Source organism: Dendropsophus ebraccatus, chromosome 3 (genome assembly GCF_027789765.1).
Source record: "Dendropsophus ebraccatus isolate aDenEbr1 chromosome 3, aDenEbr1.pat, whole genome shotgun sequence".
NCBI classification, from domain to species: Eukaryota; Metazoa; Chordata; class Amphibia; order Anura; family Hylidae; genus Dendropsophus; species Dendropsophus ebraccatus.
This window is the reverse complement of record NC_091456.1, coordinates 199,004,485-199,027,581: the sequence shown is the minus strand read 5'-3', so window position 1 is coordinate 199,027,581 and position 23,097 is coordinate 199,004,485. Positions and strand designations below refer to the sequence as shown.

Here is a 23,097-nt window from a genome sequence, read left to right as displayed (position 1 = left end):
GACTTCTCCTTTAACAACCTGACAGAGTTACCAGGGGGGCACTAGAACTGACAATCATACTGCCTGTTCTGCACATCTGACTGTCTCACCGGGCACCTGATATACTGTGTTACACGGCAGCTGTCACCAGATATAACAGCCATGCCAGAAGTCTGACACCGTCTATGACTATATGACTGACTGTAACCTTACTATGCATGGGAAACAAGATTAAACAGTAACACTGCCTGTTACTGCACATCTGACTGTCTCCCCAGGCACCTGACATACTGTTTTACAAGGCAGCTGTCATCTCTTGTACCATCAACACCATTTTACTTTACCAGACGTCTCACTCCAGCTTCTTACTGAACATCTGTCTTACCATCACAGACACTTACAGACCATTTTACAAGTCAGCTGACACCAGTTATATCAACCATAGCAGACGTCTGACTGTTACGCTGGTTGGCAGCTGTACTGTCTCTGCAGGTACCACCATCAGACTTCACAACCTTGCTGCAAAGCAGCCATATTGTCTTAGCAGACATCTGATTCTCGGACACCTGAAAACCAACACAACCTAACAAACCAGACACCTTATACCAGAAACACCAATACTGCCTGACTATACACCTGACCACAGACACAACCTAACAAACCAGACACCTTATACCAGGGCATACTGCCTGACTATACACCTGAAAAAAAAACTTTACAACCACATTGCCTTCCAAAACTACACCTGACACTAACATTAACACCAACCATCCTGTTGTACTAGGTATATAACACCAACCATCCTGCTGTACCAGGTATATAACACCAACCATCCTGCTGTACTAGGTATATAGAACCAACCATCCTGCTGTACTAACCTTACTAGGTATATAACACCAACCATCCTGCTGTACTAGGTATTTAATACCAACCATCCTGCTGTACTAGGTATATAATACCAACCATCCTGCTGTACCAGGTATATAACACCAACCATCCTGTTGTACTAGGTATATAGAACCAACCATCCTGCTGTACTAGGTATATAACACCAACCATCCTGCTGTACCAGGTATATAACACCAACCATCCTGCTGTACTAGGTATATAACACCAACCATCCTGCTGTACTAGGTATATAGAACCACTCATCCTACTGTACTTACCTTACTAGGTATATAACACCAACCATCCTGTTGTACTAGGTATATAGAACCAACCATCCTGCTGTACTAGGTATATAACACCAACCATCCTGCTGTACCAGGTATATAACACCAACCATCCTGCTGTACTAGGTATATAACACCAACCATCCTGCTGTACTAGGTATATAGAACCACTCATCCTACTGTACTTACCTTACTAGGTATATAACACCAACCATCCTGCTGTACTAGGTATATAACACCAACCATCCTGCTGTACTAGGTATATAACACCAACCATCCTGCTGTACTAGGTATTTAATACCAACCATCCTGCTGTACTAGGTATATAACACCAACCATCCTGCTGTACCAGGTATATAACACCAACCATCCTGTTGTACTAGGTATATAGAACCAACCATCCTGCTGTACTAGGTATATAACACCAACCATCCTGCTGTACTAGGTATATAACACCAACCATCCTGCTGTACCGGGTATATAACACCAACCATCCTGCTGTACTAGGTATATAACACCAACCATCCTGCTGTACTAGGTATATAGAACCACTCATCCTACTGTACTTACCTTACTAGGTATATAACACCAACCATCCTGCTGTACTAGGTATATAACACCAACCATCCTGCTGTACTAGGTATATAACACCAACCATCCTGCTGTACTAGGTATATAACACCAACCATCCTGCTGTACTAGGTATATAACACCAACCATCCTGCTGTACTAGGTATATAACACCAACCATCCTGCTGTACTAGGTATATAACACCAACCATCCTGCTGTACTAGGTATATAGAACCACTCATCCTACTGGACTTACTGTACTAGGTATATAACACCAACCATCCTGCTGTACTAGGTATATAGAACCACTCATCCTACTGTACTTACCTTACTAGGTATATAACACCAACCATCCTGCTGTACTAGGTATATAGAACCACTCATCCTACTGTACTTACCTTACTAGGTATATAACACCAACCATCCTGCTGTACTAGGTATATAGAACCACTCATCCTACTGTACTTACCTTACTAGGTATATAACACCAACCATCCTGCTGTACTAGGTATATAGAACCACTCATCCTACTGGACTTACTGTACCAGATATATAACACCAACCATCCTGCTGTCCTAGGTATATAACACCAACCATCCTGCTGTACTAGGTATATAACACCAACCATCCTGCTGTACCAGGTATATAACAGTTTCTGTCACTTACCGATTGGGACACCCGCAGTGTTACTGCGGGGGTCCTGATCGCTTTAACGGACCACTGAAGGTCTCTTACCTTCCACCGTGCGGTCCGATCAACGATCTGCTCATGGAGTCTGCCACAGGCCACAGGCAGGCTCAATCAGCAGAGCGCCTATTACACTGATCAATACTGTGCCTATGGGATAGCAGTGATCAGTGTATGCAATCTAATAACTGTATGTAAAAGGGCGACATAACATGTGTAAAAGAAAAAAAAGAAAAATATTTTTAAAAATACCCCAAAGCCCCTCCCCCAATAAAGATTAAAATCACCCCCCCCTTTCCCATAATATAAATAAAACATATAAAAAAATAAATAAACATATTATATACCGTAGCGTGCGTAACTGTCCAATCTAATATAACAATCGTCATGCCGTATGGCGAACGGCGTAAACGAGAACCCCCCAAAAGTTACCATATTGCATTCTTTTTTCCAATTTCACCAATTTACATTTTCGTAAATAATAAATTTGGGGTTCCATCATACATTTTATGGTAAATTGATATTAATACATAGTACAACTATTCCTGCAAAAAACAGCCCTTACACGGCCCTGTAGACTAAAAACTGAAAGTGCTGGAGCTCTTAGAGAGGGAGGAGGAAAAATCGAAAACGTCAAAATGAAAATTGGTGCAGTCCATTGGGGCATTTTGGGCCGGGTCCTCAAAGGGTTAAATGTAGATCTAGAACTGTTCCCCTTTTTGTGAAACAAAACAAAAATAGGCAGTGAAAAAAACAGCACTGAAACATTGTAACAAAAAAGGGGCGGGGATATGTAAATGATTTGATGGAAAACAATGCAATCAATGCAAAGTGAGAGAAGAAACCCAAGTATAAGCTAAGGGTCACTATGTACAATGAAGGTTTTAATGTGGACTTTCCAATACACATTACACGTATGTGTTTTGTACAACATTGAGGAATTAGAACAGTAGTCACCATAATGTAAATAAGCCCTGGCAATAAGTGGGTCGGAAAGGATCAACCCCTGATGAAGGTGGCTGTGTACACTGAAAAGCGTAGGACAACTTCTGGCTTGCACTAGGATGCAGACCTAAGGAGAGTGACATCACTCAGAATCCCACTTATGCCACGGAAAACGGACGTATGTGCAGTGCTACCGCCCGGGGGATTTCGGCTGAACTCCAATGATATCGGCATCTGGGCAAGTGTTATATTCACCTTTCCAGCTGGATTTCTATACAGGTATTTGTCACCTATATAATCTTGACCCTCCTTATTCTAACTGGCCCACTAATAGTCTGCGCTGGGTTTATCTATAGGTTTAGTTTACCAACCATCCTGCTGTACTAGGTATATAGAACCAACCATCCTGCTGTACTAGGTATATAACACCAACCATCCTGCTGTACTAGGTTTATAACACCAACCATCCTGCTGTACCAGGTATATAATACCAACCATCCTGCTGTACTAGGTATATAGAACCACTCATCCTACTGTACTTACTGTACTAGGTATATAACACCAACCATCCTGCTGTCCTAGGTATATAATACCAACCATCCTGCTGTCCTAGGTATATAATACCAACCATCCTGCTGTACTAGGTATATAGAACCAACCATCCTGCTGTACTAGGTATATAACACCAACCATCCTGCTGTACCAGGTATATAACACCAACCATCCTGCTGTACCAGGTATATAACACCAACCATCCTGCTGTACCAGGTATATAACACCAACCATCCTGCTGTACCAGGTATATAACACCAACCATCCTGCTGTACTAGGTATATAGAACCAACCATCCTGCTGTACCAGGTATATAACACCAACCATCCTGCTGTACAGGGGCGTAACTAGAAATGGCTGGGCCCCATAGCAAACTTTTTGATTGTCAATCATACAGAGCCTGTGATACATATGGGGGACCCCCGCCTGCCCTACCAGCGCAAATACAACAAATATACAGCAACAGTTATATACCCCACCAGTCACATATACTATGTATATACCCACCAGTCACGTATACTATGTATATCCCCACCAGTCACGTATACTATGTATATACCCACCATTCATGTACTGTATACTATGTATATACCCACCAGTCACATATACTATGTATATACCCACCAGTCACATATACTATGTATATACCCACCAGTCACGTATACTATGTATATCCCCACCAGTCACGTATACTATGTATATACCCACCAGTCATGTACTGTATACTATGTATATACCCACCAGTCATGTATACTATGTATATACCCACCAGTCATGTATACTATGTATATATCCCCACCAGTCATGTATACTATGTATATACCCACCAGTCACGTATACTATGTATATACCCCACCAGTCACGTATACTATGTATATACCCCACCAGTCACGTATACTATGTATATCCCCACCAGTCATGTATACTATGTATATCCCCACCAGTCATGTATACTATGTATATACCCACCAGTCACGTATACTATGTATATACCCACCAGTCATGTATACTATGTATATCCCCACCAGTCATGTACTGTATACTATGTATATCCCCACCAGTCATGTACTGTATACTATGTATATACCCACCAGTCATGTATACTATGTATATATCCCCACCAGTCATGTACTGTATACTATGTATATATCCCCACCAGTCATGTATACTATGTATATACCCACCAGTCACGTATACTATGTATATACCCCACCAGTCACGTATACTATGTATATCCCCACCAGTCATGTATACTATGTATATACCCACCAGTCATGTATACTATGTATATATCCCCACCAGTCATGTATACTATGTATATACCCCACCAGTCACGTATACTATGTATATACCCCACCAGTCACGTATACTATGTATATCCCCACCAGTCATGTATACTATGTATATACCCACCAGTCACATATACTATGTATATACCCCACCAGTCATGTATACTATGTATATACCCACCAGTCACATATACTATGTATATACCCACCAGTCATGTATACTATGTATATACCCACCAGTCATGTATACTATGTATATACCCACCAGTCATGTATACTATGTATATACCCACCAGTCACGTATACTATGTATATACCCACCAGTCATGTATACTATGTATATACCCACCAGTCATGTATACTATGTATATACCCACCAGTCACGTATACTATGTATATACCCCACCAGTCACGTATACTATGTATATCCCCACCAGTCATGTATACTATGTATATACCCACCAGTCATGTATACTATGTATATATCCCCACCAGTCATGTATACTATGTATATACCCCACCAGTCACGTATACTATGTATATACCCCACCAGTCACGTATACTATGTATATACCCACCAGTCATGTATACTATGTATATACCCACCAGTCATGTATACTATGTATATACCCACCAGTCACGTATACTATGTATATACCCACCAGTCGTGTATACTATGTATATACCCACCAGTCATGTATACTATGTATATACCCACCAGTCATGTACTGTATACTATGTATATACCCACCAGTCATGTACTGTATACTATGTATATACCCACCAGTCATGTATACTATGTATATACCCACCAGTCATGTATACTATGTATATATCCCCACCAGTCATGTATACTATGTATATACCCACCAGTCATGTATACTATGTATATACCCCACCAGTCACGTATACTATGTATATCCCCACCAGTCATGTATACTATGTATATACCCACCAGTCATGTATACTATGTATATACCCACCATTCATGTACTGTATACTATGTATATACCCACCAGTCATGTATACTATGTATATACCCACCAGTCATGTATACTATGTATATACCCACCAGTCATGTATACTATGTATATACCCACCAGTCGTGTATACTATGTATATACCCACCAGTCATGTATACTATGTATATACCCACCAGTCATGTACTGTATACTATGTATATACCCACCAGTCATGTATACTATGTATATCCCCACCAGTCATCTATACTATGTATATCCCCACCAGTCATGTATACTATGTATATCCCCACCAGTCACGTATACTATGTATATACCCACCAGTCATGTATACTATGTATATCCCCACCAGTCACGTATACTATGTATATACCCACCAGTCATGTATACTATGTATATACCCCACCAGTCACGTATACTATGTATATCCCCACCAGTCACGTATACTATGTATATACCCACCAGTCATGTATACTATGTATATACCCCACCAGTCATGTATACTATGTATATACCCACCAGTCATGTATACTATGTATATCCCCACCAGTCATGTACTGTATACTATGTATATCCCCACCAGTCATGTACTGTATACTATGTATATCCCCACCAGTCATGTATACTATGTATATAACCAATGAAGACAAATCAATCTCCTTCATGTAACATATGTACAAGTCAGCTGGCCGGACCCTGCCCCATACATTACACATAGAGATGTAACACGGCTGCACAAGGGTTAATGTAGGGTCTATTGGATGAGATTGATTGTGCGCTCAGCCGCCGTGTTATTGTGACTCCGCTGTCAATGTTACTACATAATCTGATGAATTATCCACCACCATGTATAATGGGCCAGCTATGGGGCCTATAGTGACAGAAAATACACCGCCACCCTCTGCCGAGAACCTGCTCCACATACAGAGACATGAGGAATACAAACTACATACAAGACAACAATCAATGGGGACTCTCAGTGTAACAATAGGGAAAATCCTACTACAATAAGGAGATTACTCAGTTTCTAAAAAGAATTGGTGAATCAACTTCTCACAATATTCTAGATTTCTGGACAATGTCCTGCAATACTGCCCCCTATATGCTACTATAATACTGCTCCTATATACAGGAATATAACTACTATAATACTGCTCCTATATACAGGAATATACTACTGTAATACTGCCCCTATATACAGGAATATAACTACTATAATACTGCTCCTATATACAGGAATATAACTACTATAATACTGCTCCTATATACAGGAATATACTACTATAATACTGCTCCTATATACAGGAATATAACTACTATAATACTGCTCCTATATACAGGAATATACTACTATAATACTGCTCCTATATACAGGAATATACTACTATAATACTGCTTCTATATACAGGGATATAACTACTATAATACTGCCCCTATATACAGGAATATAACTACTATAATACTGCTCCTATATACAAGAATATAACTACTTTATAAGGCTATGTTCACACTACGTAAGAGACCGCCCGTTCCGTGACCCCGGCAGGGTCACGGAACGGCCGGTCTCTGGCCGGATCATCTAGACCGGTACTTAAGTCCCGGGTGGATGATCCCTCTGGCCGCAGAGCTCTGATGCATCAGCGTGCGCCCACATCAGATCCCATAGAACAACAGGCATTGTTCCACCGCGGTAAAAGTACGGCCGTTGTTGCCATCAGCAACAACGGCCATACTTTTACGTAGTGTGAACGTAGCCTAAAGGAATATACTACTATAATCAGGGGGCATGTATAATACTGCCAGTGGGGCCGGGTAGCCGCTCTATGGATATAATGTTGTGCAGAATGGAGGGTCTGTCTCCCGGTTTGGCGCTGCCGGATGACTGCACCGGGTGGTGACCGGTATTAGCTTTGGCAATCCTTACATAGTACTGGCAGGAGACACTTTCTTACATGGAGTCTCGGGCCAAACCAAACAGCAGGTCCTTCCCATCCTCACCGCAGACTATTCCTCCACTCTGCAGGCTGGAGGCCCAGGAGTTAAATCCGGCGGCCCTGGATGAATGTCGGTGTGTGTAATGTAAGACCGGGGGGAGACCAGGACCCGCATGTTGTTTTACCCCGAAACATGGACGTTGTCCAGGAGGCGGCTGCGGTGACTGTGTATGTAGGGGAAATCTGAGGACGGTTACTGAGCGGCCAATGAGTGCGAGAGCGGCCGAGAGCGACACTAACCAGAGCCGAGACATACCAGCTGTACATATATAATTATATACAGGAGATACCCAGGTTATACCAGCTGTACATATATAATTATATACAGTATATACCCAGGTTATACCAGCTGTACATAAATAATTATATACAGTATATACCCAGGTTATACCAGCTGTACATATATAATTATATACAGTATATACCCAGGTTATACCAGCTGTACATATATAATTACATACAGTATATACCCAGGTTATACCAGCTGTACATATATAATTATATACAGTATATACCCAGGTTATACCAGCTGTACATATATAATTATATACAGTGTATACCCAGGTTATACCAGCTGTACATATATAATTACATACAGTATATACCCAGGTTATACCAGCCGTACATATATACAGTATATACCCAGGTTATACCAGCTGTACATATATAATTATATACAGTATATACCCAGGTTATACCAGCTGTACATATATATTATATACAGTATATACCCAGGTTATACCAGCTGTACATATATCTTATATACAGTATATACCCAGGTTATACCAGCTGTACATATATCTTATATACAGTATATACCAAGGTTATACCAGCCGTACATATATACAGTATATACCCAGGTTATACCAGCTGTACATATATATTATATACAGTATATACCCAGGTTATACCAGCTGTACATATATAATTACATACAGTATATACCCAGGTTATACCAGATGTACATATATCATTATACCTATGTTATACCAGTCTGCACCCTCTGACACATAGATAGGGGGCAGGCAGGGTATGAGTAGGGGGTCCCGTACCTCTCTGCGGGCTGCGTCCTGCTCGCTGGCTTTGGCTTCGATCTAATGATCCAGATTCAGAGACAAACGGGCGAGTTCTGGACTTTGCTTCGGCTGTAAGAGAAAGAAATGAGGAGGATGAGCGGAATATAATGTATCCAGGTTCCAGAGGGGTGAGAGAGGGATCAGTGGGGGGAGAGGCGCCCCCTGCTGGTGGGGTAAGTTATAACATAGGGGCTGATGCATTATACCATCTCCATTCTGGGCACATGAAGCTGAAGAAATGTCATATGAAAAGTTCTGGAACTTTCTATGAAGTTTGTGTTTCCATTCTTCACTTTTACTGAGACCTCCGCTTGGTGTCAGTGAACAGAAAGTCATCAGTGTAACAGATCCCTTCATAACCCAGAAACAGCCGTGTACAGATGGTAGCCTCTCCTACTGCACAGATCCCTTCATAACCCAGAAACAGCCGTGTACAGATGGTGACCTCTCCTACTGCACAGATCCCTTCATAACCCAGAAACAGCCGTGTACAGATGGTGACCTCTCCTACTGCACAGATCCCTTCATAACTCAGGAACAGCCGTGTACAGATGGTAGCCTCTCCTACTGCACAGATCCCTTCATAACCCAGAAACAGCCGTGTACAGATGGTGACCTCTCCTACTGCACAGATCCCTTCATAACTCAGGAACAGCCGTGTACAGATGGTAGCCTCTCCTACTGCACAGATCCCTTCATAACTCAGGATCAGCCGTGTACAGATGCTGACCTCTCCTACTGCACAGATCCCTTCATAACTCAGGAACAGCCGTGTACAGATGCTGACTTCTCCTACTGCACAGATCCCTTCATAACCCAGAAACAGCCGTGTACAGATAGTAGCCTCTCCTACTGCACAGATCCCTTCATAACCCAGAAACAGCCGTGTACAGATGCTGACCTCTCCTACTGCACAGATCCCTTCATAACTCAGGAACAGCCGTGTACAGATAGTAGCCTCTCCTCCTGGACAGATCCCTTCACCTGATTCCTTTATAACCCAGAAACAGCCGTGTACAGATGGTGACCGCTCCTCCTGGGCAGATCCCTTCTCCTCATCCCTTTATAACCCAGGTCACCATGTACAGATGGTGACCGCTCCTCCGGGGGAGACCATTTCCAGACATGTTGTAGGATTCCTAGTTGGAGTGAGACACTGACTACCCCCAGGGGGCATCAGAGAGCTGCTGCTTATCCTTTTTCGCAGAATGTAGGGCAGGGATGGCCGGTAAGTCTCCACACGTCTTTCTGACCCTTATTACTCATTTAGTCTCACAACGATAGCCCCCTGCTCCGTACTGACAAGGGGCAATAACCCTAACACTCTGGCAATAACCGTTCCTTCTGGAGAGATCTCTGGCTCCACATATATTCCTAGTTGGAGTGAGAACCTGACCCTCCTGACTCCCACCACCTCCGGGGTCCTCCCATCACCTAGACCTCCCTCCTGACTACCACCACCTCGGGAGTCTTCCCATCACCTACACCACCCACCTGACTCCCATCACCTCGGGGTCCTCCTGTCACCTACACCTCCCTCCTGACTCCCACCACCTCCGGGGTCCTCCCATCACCTACACCTCTCTCCTGACTCCCACCACCTCCGGGGTCCTCCTGTCACCTACACCTGCCACCTGACTCCCATCACCTCGGGGGTCCTCCTGTCACCTACACCTGCCACCTGACTCCCATCACCTCCGGGGTCCTCCTGTCACCTACACCTCCCACCTGACTCCCATCACCTCGGGGGTCCTCCTGTCACCTACACCTCCCACCTGACTCCCATCACCTCCGGGGTCCTCCTGTCACCTACACCTCCCACCTGACTCCCATCACCTCCGGGGTCCTCCTGTCACCTACACCTCCCACCACCTCGGGGTCCTCCCATCACCTACACCTCCCACCACCTCGGGGGTCCTCCCATCACCAACACCTCCCACCACCTCGGGGGTCCTCCCATCACCTACACCTCCCACCTGACTCCCACCACCTCAGGGGTCCTCCCATCACCTACACCTCCCACCACCTCGGGGGTCCTCCCATCACATGACCTACACCTCCCACCTGACTCCCACCACCTCGGGGGTCTTCCCATCACCTACACCTCCCTCCTGACTCCCACCACCTCGGGGGTCTTCCCATCACCTACACCTCCCTCCTGACTCCCACCACCTCGGGGGTCCTCCTGTCACCTACACCTCCCACCTGACTCCCATCACCTCCGGGGTCCTCCTGTCACCTACACCTCCCACCACCTCGGGGTCCTCCCATCACCTACACCTCCCACCTGACTCCCATCACCTCCGGGGTCCTCCTGTCACCTACACCTCCCACCACCTCGGGGTCCTCCCATCACCTACACCTCCCACCACCTCGGGGGTCCTCCCATCACCAACACCTCCCACCACCTCGGGGGTCCTCCCATCACCTACACCTCCCACCTGACTCCCACCACCTCAGGGGTCCTCCCATCACCTACACCTCCCACCACCTCGGGGGTCCTCACATCACCTACACCTCCCACTTGACTCCCACCACCTCGGGGGTCCTCCCATCACATGACCAACACCTCCCACCACCTCGGGGGTCCTCCCATCACCTACACCACCCACCTGACTCCCATCACCTCGGGGTCCTGCAATCAACTACACCACCCACCTGACTCCCCTCGCCTACACCTCCCACCTGACTCCCATCACCTCGGGGTCCTCCCATCACCTACACCTCCCACCTGACTCCCATCACCTAAACCTCCCACCTGACTCCCATAACCTACACCTCCCTCCTGACTCGCACCATCTCAGGGGTCCTCCCATCACCTACATCTCCCACCACCTCCGGGGTCCTCCCATCACCTACACCACCCACCTGACTCCCACCACCTCCGGGGTCCTCCCATAACCTACACCTTCCTCCTGACTCCCATCACCTCTGGGGTCCTCCCATCACATGACCTACACCTCCCACCACCTCTGGGGTCCTCCCATCACCTACACCTCCCTCCTGACTCCCGCCACCTCTGGGGTCCTCACATCATCTACACCTCCCACCTGACTTCCATCACCTACACCTCCCACCTGACTCCCATCACCTACACCTCCCACCACCTCCGGGGTCCTCCCATCACCTACACCTCCCACCTGACTTCCATCACCTACACCTCCCACCTGACTCCCATCACCTACACCTCCCACCACCTCCGGGGTCCTCCCATCACCTACACCTCCCACCTGACTCCCATAACCTACACCTCCCTCCTGACTCCCACCATCTCAGGGGTCCTCCCATCACCTACACCTCCCACCTGACTCCCATCACCTCTGGGGTCCTCCCATCACATGACCTACACCTCCCACCACCTCTGGGGTCCTCCCATCACCTACACTTTCCTCCTGACTCCCGCCACCTCTGGGGTCCTCCCATCACCTACACCTCCCTCCTGACTCCCACCACCTCGGGGGTCCTCCTGTCACCTACACCTGCCACCTGCCTCCCGCCACCTCCGGGGTCCTCCTGTCACCTACACCTGCCACCTGCCTCCCATCACCTCCGGGGTCCTCCTGTCACCTACACCTCCCTCCTGACTCCCGCCACCTCTGGGGTCCTCCCATCACCTACACCTTCCTCCTGACTCCCGCCACCTCTGGGGTCCTCCCATCACCTACACCTCCCTCCTGACTCCCACTACCTCGGGGGTCCTCACATCATCTACACCTCCCACCTGACTCTGATCACCTCCGGGGTCCTCACATCACCTACACCTCCCGCCACCTCTGGGGTCCTCACATCACCTACACCTCCCACCACCTTCGGGATCCTCACATCACATCACCTACACCTCTCACCTGACTCGCACCACCTCGGGGGTCCTCACATCACATCACCTACACCTCCCACCTGACTCCCACCACCTGGGGGGTCCTCACATCATCTACACCTCCCACCTGACTCCCATCACCTACTCCTCCCACCACCTCGGGGGTCCTCACATCACATCACCTACACCTCCCACCTGACTCCCATCACCTACACCCCCCATCACCTCCGGGGTCCTCACATCACCTACACCTCTCACCTGACTCCCACCACCTCGGGGGTCCTCACATCACATGACTTACATCTCGTATATTACTATAAGATAACTTCTATAATTATAAATTCTCTGAAGAGAATTTTTAATTTTCACGCCCATAAAAACCTCTTAAGGGGCGTCCCCGGCGTGTGAAGGGTTAACCGGAGAAACAATAATCAAAGCTCCATCAATGGGGGCATGAAAAGGCGTCTGACAGCCTCCATTATGGAAGGATCAAGAGGGAAGAAAATCCCCTGGACAGAGTGCGCCGCCGGCGGGAAGGATTGTGTCCCCGGCCGCTGCTCACTGCCAAATGCACAATGCGGGGGTCCGGGCGCTGCCCCCCGCCTGCCATACCCCAGGGCCGGCTAATCCCTTCCTACACACAGGCCTTTCATGATGCCGCATTCAGCTTCACGGCCCTTTCAGCCGGGACCAGCGCGACGCAACAATGCGGACTGGGAACTGCCAAGGATGTCAGCTCTGGAGCACATAACGCGGATCACCTCCCCGGAGGGGCTGGGAACGCTGTGGTTGCCGCAGACTAATTGGCAAAACGTAACGATAACCGCAAAATATAAGGCAACAAACTGTCGATAACATCGCAAGAAAACGGGGGGAAAAGTCATTGCGACATCTTTCCATATGGTAAAGGAGATGGCGGCACTTCTGATGGATGGCGGTGACCCCCTCAGCACACACCATGACGGCACTCGCGCGTTTTATCTCCGAGTTTCGTGTTACTGCATCATTTACATTGTGATTTACGGCCCATATGGCGCACACGACCAGCGAGGACGTTCTCATGCTGCCAGTTCCTGATCTTACACCGGACGCCGCCTTCTGCCTGCAGGGGGCGCACGTGGCTTCTAGGTGCAGCCCCATAATGTAATGTATGAGCTCAGCCGAGAGAAAATAACACCGAGAGCCAATCACCGATAGATTAATGAAAAACCACAGAGAGGCGGCGAGCCGGGAGACTCCTGATCTACCAGATGGAGACAAAACAGCCGAAATATTTATAGAGAGACGGAGCATTAATGACATGACCGCCGGGCAATCGCTGCACATTCACAGGCCGGGGAAAGTCAATACGTCTCCGCGTCATGTAGAAAAGTCATTTCCACTGTAGACAAACAACGAGCAGCGAGATGGAACATTCCTATTATACCAGGAGGATGGCAAGATAGTATATACTATATCTCCTGCACAGTGTAACCCCATACTAATAGTGTGTAATACTGCTCCCTATATACAGGAATATAACTACTATAATACTGCCCCTATATACAGGAATATAACTACTATAATACTGCCCCCTATATACAGGAATATAACTACTATAATACTGCCCCTATATACAGGAATATAACTACTATAATACTGCTCCTATATACAGGAATATAACTACTATAATACTGCTCCTATATACAGGAATATACTACTATAATACTGCTCCTATATACCGGGATATACTACTATAATACTGGTCCTATATACAGGGATATATCTACTATAATACTGCCCCTATATACAGGAATATACTACTATAATACTGCCCCCTATATACAGGAATATACTACTATAATACTGCTCCTATATACAGGAATATACTAATATAATACTGCCCCCTATATACAGGAATATAACTACTATAATACTGCCCCTATATACAGGAATATACTACTATAATACTGCTCCTATATACAGGAATATAACTACTATAATACTGCCCCTATATACAGGGATATACTACTATAATACTGCTCCTATATACAGGGATATACTACTATAATACTGCTCCTATATACAGGAATATAACTACTATAATACTGCCCCTATATACAGGAATATACTACTATAATACTGCCCCTATATACAGGAATATACTACTATAATACTGCTCCTATATACAGAAATATAACTACTATAATACTGCTCCTATATACAGAGATATACTACTATAATACTGCTCCTATATACAGGAATATACTACTATAATACTGCCCCTATATACAGGAATATAACTACTATAATACTGCTCCTATATACAGGAATATAACTACTATAATACTGCCCCCTATATACAGGGATATAACTACTATAATACTGCTGCTATATACAGGAATATACTACTATAATACTGCTTCTATATACAGGAATATACTACTATAATACTGCTCCTATATACAGGGATATAACTACTATAATACTGCTCCTATATACAGGAATATAACTACTATAATACTGCTCCTATATACAGGAATATAACTACTATAATACTGCTCCTATATACAGGAATATACTACTATAATACTGCTCCTATATACAGGAATATAACTACTATAATACTGCTCCTATATACAGGAATATAACTACTATAATACTGCTCCTATATACAGGAATATAACTACTATAATACTGCTCCTATATACAGGAATATAACTACTATAATACTGCTCCTATATACAGGAATATAACTACTATAATACTGCTCCTATATACAGGAATATAACTACTATAATACTGCTCCTATATACAGGAATATACTACTATAATACTGCTCCTATATACAGGGATATACTACTATAATACTGCTCCTATATACAGGAATATACTACTATAATACTGCCCCCCTATATACAGGGATATATACTACTATAACACTGTTCCTATATACAGGAATATACTACTATAATACTGCTCCTATATACAGGAATATACTACTATATGATTATTAAGAATAATGGGAAGATAGTGAGCCGGGAGACTTATGGGGGAGCAGTGATGTATGGGGGGGGAGCAGTGATGTATGGGGGGGGGAGCAGTGATGTATGGGGGGGGAGCAGTGATGTATGGGGGGGGCAGTGATGTATGGGGGGGGGAGCAGTGATGTATGGGGGGGGGAGCAGTGATGTATGGGGGGGGGAGCAGTGATGTATGGGGGGGGGGAGCAGTGATGTATGGGGGGGGAGCAGTGATGTGGGGGGGGGGAGCAGTGATGTATGGGGGGGGGGAGCAGTGATGTAGGGGGGGGGAGCAGTGATGTACGGGGGGGGAGCAGTGATGTATGGGGGGGGGGAGCAGTGATGTATGGGGGGGGAGCAGTGATGTATGGGGGGGAGCAGTGATGTATGGGGGGGAGCAGTGATGTATGGGGGGGAGCAGTGATGTATGGGGGGGGGATCAGTGATACGGGGGGGGGAGCAGTGATGTATGGGGGGGGAGCAGTGATGTATGTGGGGGAGCAGTGATGTATGGGGGGGGAGCAGTGATGTATGGGGGGGAGCAGTGATGTATGGGGGGGGGGAGCAGTGATGTATGGGGGGGAGCAGTGATGTATGGGGGGGGGAGCAGTGATGTATGGGGGGGAGCAGTGATGTATGGGGGGGGGGAGCAGTGATGTATGGGGGGAGCAGTGATGTATGGGGGGGGAGCAGCAGTGATGTATGGGGGGGGAGCAGTGATGTATGGGGGGGGAGCAGTGATGTATGGGGGGGGAGCAGTGATGTATGGGGGGGGGAGCAGTGATGTATGGGGGGGAGCAGGTGATGTATGGGGGGGGGGAGCAGTGATGTATGGGGGGGGGAGCAGTGATGTATGGGGGGGGAGCAGTGATGTATGGGGGGGGGAGCAGTGATGTATGGGGGGGGGAGCAGTGATGTATGGGGGGGGAGCAGTGATGTTATGGGGGGGGGGAGCAGTGATGTATGGGGGGGAGCAGTGATGTATGGGGGGGGAGCAGTGATGTATGGGGGGGGAGCAGTGATGTATGGGGGGGGAGCAGTGATGTATGGGGGGGGAGCAGTGATGTATGGGGGGGGGAGCAGTGATGTATGGGGGGGGGGAGCAGTGATGTATGGGGGGGGGAGCAGTGATGTATGGGGGAGGGAGCAGTGATGTATGGGGGGGGGAGCAGTGATGTATGGGGGGGGGGGGAGCAGTGATGTATGGGGGGGGGAGCAGTGATGTATGGGGGGGGAGCAGTGATGTATGGGGGGGGGAGCAGTGATGTATGGGGGGGGGAGCAGTGATGTATGGGGGGGGGAGCAGTGATGTATGGGGGGGGGAGCAGTGATGTATGGGGGGGGAGCAGTGATGTATGGGGGGGGAGCAGTGATGTATGGGGGGGGAGCTTCTCATCTCTCAGGGTCACTCTGGTTAGTCAGGGGGGGACCCTGGGGATGATGTCACTCTGACAGGAGGGGGACCCCGGGGATGATGTCACTGACGGGGGGGGGACCCTGGGGATGATGTCACTCTGACAGGAGGGGGACCCCGGGGATGATGTCACTCTGACAGGGGGGGGGACCCCGGGGATGATGTCACTCTGACGGGGGGGACCCCGGGGATGATGTCACTCTGACAGGGGGGGACCCCGGGGATGATGTCACTCTGACAGGGGGGGACCCCGGGGATGATGTCACTCTGACAGGGGGGGACCCCGGGGATGATGTCACTCTGATAGGGGGGTTTCCTGCAGTCCCAGGGTCACTCTCCGGCCTGATCTCTCTGCAGTGTCCTGTGGGAGCATTTAGCAGGGAGCGCTGCTCTGGAGCTGGGGGGTGAATGATATTACAGACTGTCTGCCATGTTTCCTCTCCAAGTATCGATCCTCCTGAGAAGCTTTCCATGTCCTCAGCTGCTGATTGTATTATGTGAGTGGAAGGACTACAACTCCCAGCACGCTCCCCATGCACGGCCAGCCCATAGTCATTACAGTAACAGGAAGGCATGCTGGTGCTTGTAGTGTCTATGGCTGCTTAGAAGATAACAGGACAGAGAGGACACAAAGCAGGAAGCCAGGAGCTGGAATCAGACTACAGCCGCATGCTGAACACCAGAGCTGCACTCACTATTCTGCTGTTACATCCTGTCTCATCCTCCAGAGCTGCACTCACTATTCTGCTGTTACATCGTGTCTCATCCTCCAGAGCAGCACTCACTATTCTGCTGTTACATCCTGTCTCATCCTCCAGAGCTGCACTCACTATTCTGCTGTTACATCCTGTCTCATCCTCCAGAGCTGCACTCACTATTCTGCTGTTACATCATGTCTCATCACCTAGAGCTGCACTCACTATTCTGCTGTTACATCCTGTCTCATCCTCCAGAGCAGCACTCACTATTCTGCTGTTACATCATGACTCATCCTCCAGAGCTGCACTCACTATTCTGCTGTTACATCATGTCTCATCACCCAGAGCTGCAATCACTATTCTGCTGTTACATCATGTCTCATCCTCCAGAGCTGCACTCACTATTCTGCTGTTACATCGTGTCTCATCCCCCAGAGCTGCACTCACTATTCTGCGGTTACATCATGTCTCATCCTCCAGAGCTGCACTCACTATTCTGCGGTTACATCATGTCTCATCCTCCAGAGCTGCACTCACTATTCTGCTGTTACATCGTGTCTCATCCTCCAGAGCAGCACTCACTATTCTGCTGTTACATCGTGTCTCATCCTCCAGAGCTGCACTCACTATTCTGCTGTTACATCCTGTCTCATCCTCCAGAGCTGCACTCACTATTCTGCTGTTACATCCTGTCTCATCCCCCAGAGCTGCACTCACTATTCTGCTGTTACATCATGTCTCATCCCCCAGAGCTGCACTCACTATTCTGCTGTTACATCCTGTCTCATCCTCCGGAGCAGCACTCACTATTCTGCTGTTACATCATGTCTCATCACCCAGAGCTGCAATCACTATTCTGCTGTTACATCATGTCTCATCCTCCAGAGCAGCACTCACTATTCTGCTGTTACATCATGTCTCATCACCCAGAGCTGCAATCACTATTCTGCTGTTACATCATGTCTCATCCTCCAGAGCTGCAATCACTATTCTGCTGTTACATCATGTCTCATCCCCCAGAGCTGCACTCACTATTCTGCTGTTACATCGTGTCTCATCCTCCAGAGCAGCACTCACTATTCTGCTGTTACATCGTGTCTCATCCTCCAGAGCAGCACTCACTATTCTGCTGTTACATCATGTCTCATCCTCCAGAGCAGCACTCACTATTCTGCTGTTACATCATGTCTCATCCTCCAGAGCTGCACTCACTATTCTGCTGTCCTTTCGGGGACTCTTGGCGATCACTGTGCCAGCACTGATACAATGTGATAACACTCAGGTCTCTGGTGACAATGACACCTAAGTCCTTATTCACACGTCCCATAAAACTGTCCGTGGTCGCAGATCGGCAACTACCGACAATTTTAGGTCCCATAAAATCCTATGTGGGTACAGCAAGCAGAGATCCTGAACGTAATAAGATACCGAACCACAAGTCCCATAGTGTCTCAGCTCAGAATCTCCCTGTGATCTCTATTGGAGTGTAAGCTCACAGGACCAGGGCTACCTCTCTCTGTGATCTCTATTAGAGTGTAAGCTCACAGGACCAGGGCTACCTCTCTCTGTGATCTCTATTGGAGTGTAAGCTCACAGGACCAGGGCTACCTCTCTCTGTGATCTCTATTGGGAGTGTAAGCTCAGAGGACCAGGGCTACCTCTCTCTGTGATCTCTATTGGAGTGTAAGCTCAGAGGACCAGGGCTACCTCTCTCTGTGATCTCTATTGGAGTGTAAGCTCAGAGGACCAGGGCTACCTCTCTCTGTGATCTCTATTAGAGTGTAAGCTCAGAGGACCAGGGCTACCTCTCTCTGTGATCTCTATTAGAGTGTAAGCTCACAGGCCCAGGGCTACCTCTCTCTGTGATCTCTATTAGAGTGTAAGCTCACAGGACCAGGGCTACCTCTCTCTGTGAATTCTATTAGAGTGTAAGCTCACAGGCCCAGGGCTACCTCTCTCTGTGAATTCTATTAGAGTGTAAGCTCACAGGCCCAGGGCTACCTCTCTCTGTGATCTCTATTATTAGAGTGTAAGCTCACAGGAGACCAGGGCTACCTCTCTCTGTGATCTCTATTAGAGTGTAAGCTCAGAGGACCAGGGCTACCTCTCTCTGTGATCTCTATTGGGAGTGTAAGCTCACAGGACCAGGGCTACCTCTGTGATCTCTATTGGAGTGTAAGCTCAGAGGACCAGGGCTACGTCTCTCAGCGTCACTCTGTGAATTCTATTAGAGTGTAAGCTCACAGGACCAGGGCTACCTCTCTCTGTGATCTCTATTAGAGTGTAAGCTCAGAGGACCAGGGCTACCTCTCTCTGTGATCTCTATTGGGAGTGTAAGCTCACAGGACCAGGGCTACCTCTGTGATCTCTATTGGAGTGTAAGCTCAGAGGACCAGGGCTACGTCTCTCAGCGTCACTCTGTGAATTCTATTAGAGTGTAAGCTCACAGGACCAGGGCTACCTCTCTCTGTGATCTCTATTAGAGTGTAAGCTCAGAGGACCAGGGCTACCTCTCTCTGTGATCTCTATTGGGAGTGTAAGCTCACAGGACCAGGGCTACCTCTGTGATCTCTATTGGAGTGTAAGCTCAGAGGACCAGGGCTACGTCTCTCAGCGTCACTCTGTGAATTCTATTAGAGTGTAAGCTCACAGGACCAGGGCTACCTCTCTCTGTGATCTCTATTAAAGTGTAAGCTCACAGGACCAGGGCTACCTCTCTCTGTGATCTCTATGGGAGTGTAAGCTCACAGAGTAGATATCAGTGTGTGACACTTTGTATTCTGTGTAATTTCTTTCCCCCTTGAATAATGGAGAATAATGACTATTATATATTATAATGTATCTACTACCAGTGTACAGCGCTACAGAACATGATAGCAACACATAGATAGATAGATAGATAGATAGATAGATAATCTCCCTCACCTTCCAAGTCATGGCAGATCCATCAGCCCTTGTGTTTCCATCCTCTCCATTCCTGCTATAATCTGCCTGCACTCACACTCAGCTATACACACTGCTGCTATAATCTGCCTGCACTCACACTCAGCTATACACACTGCTGCTATAATGTGTCTGCACTCACACTCAGCTATATGTACTGCTGCTACATGTGCCCGAACACTGCTATATAGAGAGGTTTATGTCACTGTCCTCCTGAACAGCTCTTTGATTCTCACTTCCTGATTGGTTCATGCTGAACACACCCCCTTCCCCATTGCTGTCATGTGACCACAGAGACCCCTGACAGCAGCCCTGCTTCTCTATTCTAGCCTGTTGTACTGCACTACTGCATTATGGGGATCTGCAGCTCCATCCTGTATCTACAAACTGCTGCTGCTGTTTTATCAGGGTTATACAGTTACTATACATTATACACCACATGCTGATTGCTATACTGTACAGTAACTTATATATCACATATCCAGCTGCTGTGTTATCAGGGTTATACAGTTACTATACATTATACACCACATGCTGCTATACTGTACAGTAACTTATATATCACATATTCAGCTGCTGTTATCAGGGTTATACAGTTACTATAAATTATACACCACATGCTGCTATACTGTACAGTAACTTATATATCACATATCCAGCTGCTGTGTTATCAGGGTTATACAGTTACTATACATTATACACCTCATGCTGCTATACTGTACAGTAACTTATATATCACATATCCAGCTGCTGTGTTATCAGGGTTATACAGTTACTATACATTATACACCACATGCTGACTTCTATACTGTACAGTAACTTATATATCACATATGCAGCTGCTGTGTTATCAGGGTTATACAGTTACTATACATTATACACCACATGCTGCTCTACTGTACAGTAACTTATATATCACAGATTCAGCTGCTGTTATCAGGGTTATACAGTTACTATACATTATACACCACATGCTGCTATACTGTACAGTAACTTATATATCACATATCCAGCTACAGTGTTATCAGGGTTATACAGTTACTATACATTATACACCACATGCTGCTATACTGTACAGTAACTTATATATCACATATCCAGCTGCTGTGTTATCAGGGTTATACAGTTACTATACATTATACACCACATGCTGCTATACTGTACAGTAACCTATATATCACATATCCAGCTGCTGTGTTATCAGGGTTATACAGTTACTATACATTATATACCACATGCTGCTATACTGTACAGTAACTTGTATATCACATATCCAGCTGCTGTGTTATCAGGGTTATACAGTTACTATACATTATACACCACATGCTGCTATACTGTACAGTAACTTATATATCACATATCCAGCTGCTGTGTTATCAGGGTTATACAGTTCCTATACATTATATACCACATGCTGCTATACTGTACAGTAACTTATATATCACAGATTCTGCTGCTTCTCATTGTTTCATCTCTTCTACATGTTATTCAGAATAATAATCATTATATTTGGGGGGTGGAACCAATTGTCTGCAGATCAGTGATTTCTTATGGGAAAATTTGCTTTGGTGTAAGAGTGGATTTGGATTACAAGCGCCGTCCCGGAACGGATTAAACTCCTAATCCAAGACACCACTGTGTATATAGACAGGACACAGAGACAAATCGGAGATAGATGATATATAGTACAGTATATGGTAGTAGGATATAGATGCTGGTATGGAGGCGGCACTCACCCTCAGCGTGTCTCTGGGCGCACACCATCACGGACGCAGCAAGTACCAGGCAGCAGGCAGAGGTCACCGGATTCGCCATCTGTTTGGGGGGGAGACAGAGCAGGGGGTTAGGTGGAGTCAGCTGGATCCTGCATTGTGTCGGGGACCACACGGGACCACACGGCATCTGTGCCTCATGTTACTGACCGAGGTGGATGGAGAGCGGAGGGGCCGGACATGGCGGTAGCTGGGGGGGGGGGGCA

At 46.7% G+C, this 23,097-nt stretch overlaps 1 protein-coding gene across 2 annotated transcripts in view; it reads right to left on the bottom strand.

Moving 5' to 3' along the window:
- CNTFR (ciliary neurotrophic factor receptor) overlaps nt 1-23,097 on the bottom strand; it is a 391,711-nt gene that overhangs the window by 133,268 nt on the left and 235,346 nt on the right. For both annotated transcript variants that reach the window (XM_069964886.1, XM_069964885.1), the window contains exons 5-6: nt 22,856-22,934; nt 9,222-9,314 (exon numbers count right to left, since the gene is read on the bottom strand). In XM_069964886.1, coding sequence (XP_069820987.1) covers nt 9,222-9,314; nt 22,856-22,934 — 172 coding nt within the window. The remainder of the gene's footprint in view (nt 1-9,221; nt 9,315-22,855; nt 22,935-23,097) is intronic.